The sequence below is a fragment of the Phycodurus eques genome, chromosome 19 (assembly GCF_024500275.1).
Source record: "Phycodurus eques isolate BA_2022a chromosome 19, UOR_Pequ_1.1, whole genome shotgun sequence".
Taxonomy (NCBI): domain Eukaryota; kingdom Metazoa; phylum Chordata; class Actinopteri; order Syngnathiformes; family Syngnathidae; genus Phycodurus; species Phycodurus eques.
In genome coordinates, this window is record NC_084543.1 from 8837090 (window position 1) to 8847870 (window position 10781).

The window sequence follows — 10781 nt, forward strand, 5'->3', positions numbered from 1 at the left end:
AATGCTTGGTGCTCTTTTTTTTTATTGTTTTATTTTACTTTCCACCTCTTTTGTATTGATCAACACTAGCGTCTGATTTATAGCACACTGCTGCAAAGCCTGCTGGGTAATTACTAAAGCTGAAAAGAGTTGGTGCGGGGAGGAGGGGTTCTGGCACCTGCGTAAACGCAAACGCACACACACACACACGCGTACATAAAAAAAAAAAAAAAAATGGATGCACGTGCTGTTCAAACAAACACACACTGATAAGACTCACAAATAGGATTCACGAATGTCGCGCATTCATCATTTGCCTGCATGTAAATCAATAACGTGATACGGTGGCCTGCTGAGAGCAAATTACTTTCCGCGGCGTTGACGTACGATGTCGGCACGCTGCTTTGTTTGGAAAGTCTGATTAAAGCGCATGATACGCTGGCATCAGGAAGTGTGTGCGTGTGCGTGTGTTTACCCCATCGTGCGCGTGTTGTGACCTTCCCTCAAAGCACCTGACGTCACTACACCTTTTTTTGCATCCCCCTCCCTCCAGTGAACAGCCTGGCCCGGTCCAAGTACTGCTGACGCCCAATCAGGAGGAGGAGGAGGAGGACCGGGCAGCCAATCAAGACGCAGCCCCGGGCCAGGATCCACCCCCTACGCTTCCATCCTATCGCCTCTCGGTGGCTCCTCCCCGTCCGGCGCTCACCCTCACCATCGCTCACCCGTACGTCCCCACCAGTGACAGCAGCGGCGGGGTGAGGCTGTGCGAGTTGCTCCAGGCCGGGGGGGTGAGCGTCAGACCCCTGGGGAGGCACTTGGCCATTTCCCTGCCGTCTCTCCCGCTGCGCTTTTGTGATGCACCTGTCACGCTCCCACCTCCTCCACCGCCCCCCGTCACAAAACCTATCACGCCTCTCTGGCAACCACCCCAGCCCGCCCCCGCCCCTCAGCCGCGGCCGCCGTCCGACGGCGCCACCCGCCACTGGTCTTGCTGGAGTTTAGATCGCCCCGACGCCATGGTGACGCCCTATAACACCCCCCCGGACCGCTACGCTGAAATCCCGCCGCAAGCGCCCAGGCCCGGTCGGCACCCCGCTCGGGGAAACAACAACAACTCCCAGCATGCATCGGAGCAACGCGGCGATCCCAGCAGCTGTGACCACGAGGAGCCGGAGCTCACAGAGCTTGACACCCTTTACCGGGCCAGTCTGCAGGCTGGGAGGACGGGTACCCGCATACACCTACATTACCCTTCAACAGTTAAAGGGGTAACAATAAAATGACATATTAATAAGAAATCCATTCCCAACCGTCGTTGAGTTAAAATCTCAAACGCCATCAAGCAAAAATCTCTAAAGCTACATACATAATAGAGCACACTCATGCAGCCGCTGCGTGCCTGCCTAGTTTCATTCTGAAGAGCGAAATAGGAAATGCAGCAGGCGTACATTCTTTCTATGAGCAAGCCCAAACAGGTCACTCTGCTGGTCAATTTGAATATTACACTTGATTCACTGTGTCGTCCAGAACACCGACATCGCAGCAGACCCTGCGATGCGACTAGTGCGCACACGTACATCGCAACGACGATGCTCAAACAAAATGTCATGCCGCCCTACTCACAGGCGTATATTATTTATCCTCTGCAAAGAGCGACTAATATTACTGCAGCTTACCGAGTCACGTAGAGTAGTTGAGTGAAAATGAAAGTTTTATGCCGCCCCTGGTGTCTAACTCATTAATTATTTACATTCTATTAAATTAGGTTATTACTTTCCATTCATTTCAATGGGGAAAGATGATTTGCGATAGAAATGTTTTGAGTTACAAGCATTGTCGCGAAACAAATTCAATTTGTTTCTCAAGGCACCACTGAATAGGCAACGTAGGGTTCGCTCCTCTTGTCAGTTATCGATGACTTTGCCCATCTTGCACAATCCAAATAAACAACCGGAAATAATCCGCAGTCACAAAATAGTCCATGTCACACATGGACACAAAGTACAGGATGTACATACAATGTACACAATGTACACACTTCTCGCCAGGCCAGTCACTCATGATAAACGCCGCTTTGCACAACACAAATCTCAGCCACTTGTGGCCCCCTCGCTCCTGTATTCCTTATATGGTTCGTTCTTCCTGTGCAGGCTGCAGCCCGTCAGAGCGGCTCATCTCCAGGGTGGGTGGCCAAGTTCGCTCCAGAACCCCCAACGCAGACATGGAGAGGAGCGTGTTTGGGCCGGACGGCGCCAGCACCCCCACCTACCTCAACAAGGTGACCCCTCCCCTGTGCCCCCCACCACCATTTTGTCTTCTTTGTCGCCTTTCCATCCACATGACAGACATGTCGTAATTCTCTCTCCCTGTGCAGCCAATGATGTTGCAGGGTCTGCGTTTGGGGGCGGGACCAGACGACGAGGGGGACAACCCGAGGCGAATGGGACGCAGCCTTAGCGGCACGGTGGTGGTGACCCCGCGCCACGCCCGCCTGACCGCCACCCGCAGCTTTGTGAGTATCGCGATCTGCCGCCTCCTTGTGGCTCATCGTGACAACGCATGCTGCTTCCCTAGTTTTTTTTGTCTCAATCTCTCCTCTCACTGGCTTCTTCTTCTTTTCGCTCCGTCTCGTCCCCAAGGCGAAGCGGGCTGATGTCAGTGCCTCCTCCTCCCATTGCTTGTTTCCTCTGTCCTGAATCCCTGTCGCTATTCCACCACCGTCACCTCCATCCTGTTCATCAACAACACTCTGTCATCACCACCACCCTCCTCTGCTTCACAGGTAAACATCACACTGTGTTGCCGTCTCTACTACAGAACAATGTCCATTCTATTTGTTGATATAATGGTTGGAGTACTTTATTTTTGAAGCATTACGACTATTATTAAGCATTACGATTTTAAACTCAAAATATACTACTTTCATTCTTGAAAAGAAACCTCAAAAATATTCGACTTTATTATCTGAAGCAAAATAAAACTTTATTTTTCAAAGTGATTAAAATTATTAGTTTTTAAAATTAGTTTGAGTTTTGTTTTTTTGAATTATTATTCTCGAGAATAAGAGACCTTTTGGTAGGAAGTCAACCTTTTTCCTTAGCAATTACTTTTTTATTTTTTTTCTCAGAAAACCTTTTTCTAAAAAAATATTCAACTTTCACCCTCATCTGAAAATATTCAACTTTTTTTCTCATTAATATCCAACTTTGTTTTTACTCGAAATTGTCATTTCAGTCTAAAAAATATTTCCCAAAAATATATTTTTTTGAGAAAATATCAAATTACATTTTCAAAAGCCCTTCTGAAATATATATATATATTATATTAATAAATATAAATATTTCGTTTTTGTCTAACTAGATTTTTTCCATCAAATATTACACTATAAGAAAATGAAAAAAAGGTTTGTATATTTTAGCAACTTTTTTCTCCAAATAGAGAAAATCTGAATAATTCCCCCCCAAAAAAGGGGCTTGTAATTGCATATAGATGCCACAGGATGGAGCCAAATCACTTCAAACAGGGCGGATCATAAAGCTTGAACGCCATACTTCTAGCATGTACACAATCATGAACTCATGTTAGATGAATGACTGTATTCAGTAGTTTAATCATGCAACACAAACCCCCTTCACATGAGGCTCATCAAAAGTATTAGCTAGCCAAAATAATACGGGAGCACAAACTGACGTGACATTACACGTGGGCAAACAAATGTCCTCTCTGTTTTTTTTTTTTTTTTTTTTTTTTTAAGGAGTTGTCGGGCAGCGCCGGGAGTTTCTGGCTGTGTCTGACGGGGGTCAAGCTTTCCTCGGACCAGGGTCCCGCTCGGCCTCACTGAGCTCTAACGGCGCCCCGGACGAGCTCACCTCGACGGGGGCCGAATCGGACGGACGACGCTCCTCCCCCGGAACGCCGTTCACACGCAAACACACGCACCCACACACCCGCAGCGCAACGTAGAGCCCCCCCCCCTGCTTCGGCCCCCCTCCCTCGCCCCACTATTCTGTCTATGCAGTCACTCTTGACCCCGAAAACCTCAAACTTGTCCTGTTGTTGCTCCCCTTACGACACTTTCTTGGGTGGTGCGGGGACACGCCGAGTAGCCACGCCTCTTCTTCTTTCTTCACGGACATTTCCTGGCGCACACGTAGCAGCGGAAAAGTTTCGCTGGTAGACAGCCATATTTTCTCTTTTTGTTTTTTTTTTTTGCCCGAGGCCAATGTACAAAACATGTATGAACTCTATATGGAAACAAATAGACCTTAAGGAATGTTAATGAATATTCAACACAGAAGTGGGGGTGCACTTCACAAGTGTCGAAGCTGGACGTATTTTGCGCCCCTGCCCTTTTCTTCCTTGTGACTTTTTTTCCCCAGCTCACCTACCTGAATGACAGCTCTCCCGTTTCTACCGGGAGGTTGAACAAGAAAAGCGCCGCCTCCGTTCAATCTTGTTTTTCTTCCTGGCAGCTTGTTTATTTTAATTTTTATTTTTTTTACGATATTTCCTTCGAAGTATGAAGTTTTCGCGTTTAGTGTAATAGACTCAGTCTAACGTGTTAGTGTTACGTATGTCACTTTAACCTGGTAGGGTTAGGCTTTTGGCTAAGGTTACATATGTACATCAGTCTAACCTGGTAGGCTTAGGGTTACGTACAGTGGCTATAAAAAGTCTACATATCTGTGTTAAAATGCCAGGTTTTTGTGATATTAAAAAAAAAAAAAAAAGATCAAGATAAATCATTTTGAAAACATTTTACACAATTAATAGGACCTACAACCTGTTTGGGGAAAACATCTTGTCAGAGGAAATATGTAAATAATAAACACCTGAGATAATGTAAATGATAATAGTGTTTTGTTTTTAACTTCTTGAAAAGATTTGTCTTTTTTAATGGAGTTGTATATGTTATAGTTCTCATTCATGGTGGGAAAGATTTCGAAATTATTTATATCTTGGTCTCATTTTTTTAACATCACAAAGACCTGGGATTTGAACGGGGGTGTGTCGACTTTTTATATGCACTGTATAACCCCTAGCCCTGAAAATGTAACCTGTCTGCTAACTGTTAGGGTTATGTTTATCAGTCTTACCAGTTAGGTTAGGGTAAACCCTAACCCTAGTAGCGAGGGGAGACGAGTTAAGAGAGCGAATGTAGCGTGGGCTTTATTAACGGAACGAAGCTTTGACTCGAGTGCACTTTGCGAGGCGGGTGCAGCGGTAGAAGAAGTGCACTTTTTTAGGGAAGGATACTTGACAGGAAAGGGATGATTGTTTCACTTTAAAATGGTCCTCAGGTCAAAAACAAATCCACGATACACTTTATTATATCGAATCGGCCAAGACACGTCGCTTTCTACGCTGTATTTAAGAGGTCTATTTTCAGCCGGTGATGTGCTGAGAGATGTCAGTTGTACAGTCATGGCCCCCCTTTACGAAGGTACATTTATGATATGCTTCATGCTGTGCATTAAAAAAAAAAAAAAAAAAGTGGGGGGAAAAAAAGATCGTTGTAACAAAACCAAAGGTTGGCATTATTACCCAGAGATGTTTTTATTGATCCTTTTTTGTTTTTCTTTTGCGGTTGCAGGAGAATGTAGCCCACTAGTAGCGCTTGAGTCCGCTATGCAAGTCGAGCCTCCCCGGAGGACCACCACACAAACACCCACCCACCACCACGAGGAGATCTCATGTTTAATGCTGCTGGTGAACTTTGTTGTTCTGCATCTACTTACACAATAGTTTCAACCAATGGAATGCAAAAACAAGTAGAGAAAAAAGGAGCAAGGAATGAATGTAAGCTAAAGGGTGAGAATGCGAGACGAGGTTTAAGAAGCTGATGTTTGTTTGTTTCAGACTAAGGGGGGGGGGGGGGGGGGGGGGGTTAGTAGTAGTGTTGTCAAATAGGTTAAAAGAGGGAACCTGTATTTTTGCAATAAAGTTATTACCAATGCACTCCCACAGAGGGCATAACCACCGTACATGGTCTCCATTGCTCTGTCTTTGCGTGACAAAATACATCTGCTGTCCAATGAAAAGACTGCATCGGCAAATTTTGTGAAGTTTTTCTAGCTAAAAGAAGAAGAAGAAAAAAGGTTTTATCTGACGTGTAATTTTGTGTTGTAGATTTAAAAAATTCAATTTGGAGATACCTGCATTTTATTGGAGAAGAACACTATGTTATTGTATAGTGTTGCTGTCCAATCAAATGCATTCATCTTGGAGTGTTTTTGTAAAATTTTATTATTATTATTATTATTTTTTTTAACCCAAGCCAATCCAATATTGGGGTGTTCGGGAAGGAAAGAAAATTCACATTAGGTGGTACACGCTTCTCATTGGACAGCAACACTATTTCATAATGTCGTGCCAATCTCCAGTAAAAAGCATGTCTCTCCACATATTATTGACAATACAGTACTCTACAAATTGTAATTGTTTTGTTATATTCTGAAATTGTCTTCGCTTTTCGGACCTTTCAAAAAAACCCACAAAATGTAAAGAAATATAGTGGGTATTTTTGAGAATGGATAAAGATAAAAATCTGGATACATGCTGAATAAAAAAAGAAATTCCACAAATTTTGTGCGAATATAGATCTTTTTCTATTATCAAACATAAAGGGAAAAATGTTATATCTAAAATATTTGTGTTTTGGTTAAAAAATATAAAATATTTGGAGAGATGTATTGATACATTTTAAAATTTTTTAAAATGACAAAAATAATTGGATAATTTTGCAGAACAATGTTCTGAGAGTATTTAAAGAACAGAATAATAAAGACAAAGGCTGGTGACTTTAGTTACACAAAAGTTGGAGAAAAATGCTGGATAAGATTTTATGAATACTGTATATACATCAGTCACTGATGGTGTAGTGGTGCACTCGCCTGACTTTGGTGCGGGCAGCGTGGGATCAGTTCCCACTCCGTGACGGTGTGAATGCGAGCGCGAATGATTGTCCGTGTCTATATGTGCCCTGCGACCGACTGGCGACCAGTTCAGGGTGTAGTCCGCCTTTCGCCCGAAGTCAGCTGGGACAGGCTCCAGCGACCCTAACCAGGATAAGCGGTGTTGACAATGGATGGTATATACCTCATTTGGAGAAACATGCTACATAAAAAAAACTAAAAAACAAGACTCTTCAATTATCTTTGTGTTTCATATATATATATAAACACGTGGAAGTGCCATGGATAATTGTCTTTTAAATCATACAATTGTAGAAATAATTGGCTAATAAAATGAGTTATGAGAATATTGAAAAAAAAAACAACCTGAAAATATGAAGATACATGCTGGTGAATATTTTTCTTTTTAAATTCACCAAATTAGGAGAAACATGCTGGCTGAATTATCATCATTATTATTTTTGATTTGGATCTTAAAAAACATTAAAAACTATTAAACCATTAAAAAAATAAAATAGAACAACAACTCACAACATTGAGAGAAACAGGATGGCTAAAATAAAAATAAAAATCAATAATTGTAATTCAAATTTTATGAGAATATATTCGATTTTCTTCCTGTTCCTTGACAATAGTCCAACAATGGTGTATCAACAGACACCAGGAGAAATATGGGCTGAATCAGAGGCAAAAGTCACGCAAGTACTGAATGGAAAAGGAGAAAAACCTGAGCCCGGAAAAGCCAGCCCCAGAATAATGATGGTTAGGGTTGTTCAAAACGCACAAATATCAACCCTGAAAAATGCCCTGTAAAAGGTAAAAAGACCACGAGGTGGCAATAGCGACATACATACTGTATTATTGAGCAAATTAGATTTGCAACCCTGGTCCTGTAATGAGAGTAAAATGAAAATGTACTGATGTAAATCGCAATGCATTTTTTTCAGCTACATTTTTTTTAAATACATAATTTTCAGGTAAATTGGACGAATTAAATGAAAACAAAACAAATGCATTCAAATAATAAAATAAATAGAACATGGTGTATGGATGACACTTGTTAATTGTATTAATATTTTCTATTTCATTCACAACAAATAGACAATTATTGAATAAAATCAATACCAACAAATGTTTTCATATTTGTTTGTATCTACGCTATGTATGTAAAGTACACACACACACACACATATATGTATGTATGTTTGTGTGTATGTCATATATGGCCCATGTGTCGTACTTTTCCCCACACGTGCTTTAGCTGAAGAAACCAACTCTTTGTTTCTCTCTATTCAGAAATGTCTTCTAAAATTTGATATCTTTGCGCAATGATGCAAGCATTGCTGAAAAGCATGTGACGAGCGCTCTCTGTTCAAGTTGGAGACTAAAACAACAGAGATGTAGAAAAGTAGCCTGCAGACCTTCGCCACGTCCGAACCGACCGCTGATGGACTTCATTTCATTTTGATTTATTTTTCGCTTGTTTCACTCCGGTTTCACTCCTCACCCCCGGCGTGACCTCCGCAGACTGCGGTGATGATGTCACTTTTCCGAGCCTATCAAGAGCAATTAGGCGGCCGCACAAGGACGCTGGCGCGCACACACGCGCTATAATTAAGAAGTAGTCTTACATAAACAGAGTAATACAATATTTTAAAACCCATTTAGTGGGAGTCTTTGGCTTATTGCATTTGTCAGCGCTCCCGAACTGATTGGCTCGACGCTCGCGCGCCCAAGGAAAAGTCAGCACAACTTTTCAGCGCTGATCCTGTGAGGAAGTACGACACGCAATATAGAAATAATAATGGCAACGGGGGGCTTTTGGGCCGTCATAAAGCAATATTTATGGTAATGGGATGGGAACCGATGGAACCAACCCTGGAGCTGCTATGTGTCATATAACACTCTTGACTGCTCTTGAACTTTAGATGGATGGATGGATCGATGAGTGGCTGGATGTGTGGAGGGATAGATGATTAGATGGATAGATGGTTCAATAGATGATCAATAGGTTGATAGATGGATGGGTGGCTGGACAGATGGACAGGTGGATAGATAGATGGTTCGCTAGACGATCAATAGCCAAAGGGTGTGCAACCAAATATTCAGGAGGGGTGCTAATAGTGCTCCACATGCTTTCTTTTCAGTTTTTTCTTTCTTTGAAATTAGAATAAGTTGAAAATAAATATATGTTTTAGTTACTTTGGATCTCCTGATCATAAAAGTGTGGTACATTTCCATTTACTTCTGAAGATATTATACAGGTTGTGCAAAAAAGGATGGGAGGCCAATAATGGGAAGCATTATTGACCTGTAGATGGCTAGACGAATAGATGGGCGGATGGACGGATAGACCACCGGAGCGATAGATGGACAGATGGATGAAGGGTTTATAGATGGACAGAGAGGTACAGTACAGTAGAAAGGAAGATACCATTGATAGGGAGAGAGAGCGATAGATGACTGATACATGGTTCAATTGATGGGGAGGTGGATAAATGAGTTTCTTGCAAATGTATTCAAATCAAATGTACACTGATCACTTCAGGTGCATTTTATCGGCAAAGTTGTTGAGGAACAACAACAAAAAAAGTCCTTTTTGGGTTCATGCACTTGCGGCCGCTGCAGAACAGGAATGCAGATTTACAAGCTTGCACAGGCATGCAGATGTGGAACCAAAGAGCAAGTGTTATGGTCAGTCCCCCGGTGTGCGGGCCCCCCACCCCCCACCCCCCCGCCTCCTCCTCCTCCTCCTCCGTGTGTGACCTCCCCACTACACCCCGTTTTAACAGTGGAAGCCGCAGCATCCCCGCCGGGTCGGGCCTGTTTATCTCTTCCGCGGCGGCCGTGATTAATGAGGCCCCGAACACATCCTCTCTTCTCTCTGGAGCCGCACAGCTGAGTAAACAGGACCCTCCGCTACCGCGGACGCCGTCCCCGGCAACTTCGGCGAGGGCCCGGCGGGACGCCGTCCCGAGACCCGGCTACAGGTAGCGACTCCTGCGTGGGGCTTTGCTGTGCGATCCGCAGTGATGATAGTAATACAAAAAAATATTATTTTTTTTTAAAAAAAGGAGCACAAGGAAAAGAAATAAGAAATTCAAATGTTTGGCCCCAATGTCGCTGACATTCCAAAGTGAATCACACACCTGTTTACACTGCAGGCCAACTGGCAGGAGGCAGCATGCATGCAGTCGTATTAAGCGTTTTTTTTTAGATTTATGCTTCCTGATTCAAAGTGAAGGACACAAATAAGATATCTGGATATGATGAGCACCAACATTTATAATGAAACACATACATTTGTATGCTTTCAATTCAATCCTTTTAGCCTTGTTGCAGCAGCCACCAAATAAAAGTGAACCCATGGAAAAGATCACACAGCATATGTACAAATGAGGTAAGGCATTTTTATGATATCCTTTTTATGACAAGAACTCCGCCCCTCGATAGCCAGGGATGGATTTACCATGAGGCAAACACAGCCAATGAGCTCTTTGCACATCATCTCCCGCATTGGTCTTTTCCGATTTTGAAATATTACCTTATTCCACTTGCGTTGTATACAGGACTTGCCCAAACGAACCGTCGCAGACGTAGATCGCCTTTCTAAGTTCTTATATCGATGGATATGAATGTAGATATAAGTCAATATTCTTTCTAAAGTTGTGCTTAAATTAGATATTGGTAATCAGTGTGCTAATAAACAATCCCGGTTAGTTATAGAATATGCGTGTCGAAAAAGTTCTTTTTTTTTTTTTTTTTTTTTAAATCAGTGTTTGTCATTATTGTCAAAGACAGACATGGGAAGTGGTTATCGACGCTGACGCTCTTGCCAGTTGCAGTAGCGCTGCTGTCAGTGTCAGTCGAGGAAGATGCAGTCGA

General features: G+C 42.9%; 1 protein-coding gene across 3 annotated transcripts in view; it reads left to right on the forward strand.

The window, feature by feature from the left end:
* Window positions 1–6454, forward strand: part of usp54b (ubiquitin specific peptidase 54b) — a 47937-nt gene extending 41483 nt beyond the window's left edge. For 2 of the 3 annotated variants that reach the window (XM_061706581.1, XM_061706582.1), the window contains exons 17-21: window positions 533–1209; window positions 2133–2260; window positions 2357–2494; window positions 3737–4155; window positions 5576–6454. In XM_061706581.1, the coding sequence (XP_061562565.1) occupies window positions 533–1209; window positions 2133–2260; window positions 2357–2494; window positions 3737–3823 (1030 nt within the window). In that variant the 3' untranslated portion in view covers window positions 3824–4155; window positions 5576–6454. Of the gene's footprint in view, window positions 1–532; window positions 1210–2132; window positions 2261–2356; window positions 2495–2621; window positions 2765–3736; window positions 4156–5575 lie in introns of those variants that run through there. The other variant, XM_061706583.1, reaches the window with a different exon arrangement.
* The last annotated feature ends 4327 nt before the right edge of the window (window positions 6455–10781 follow it).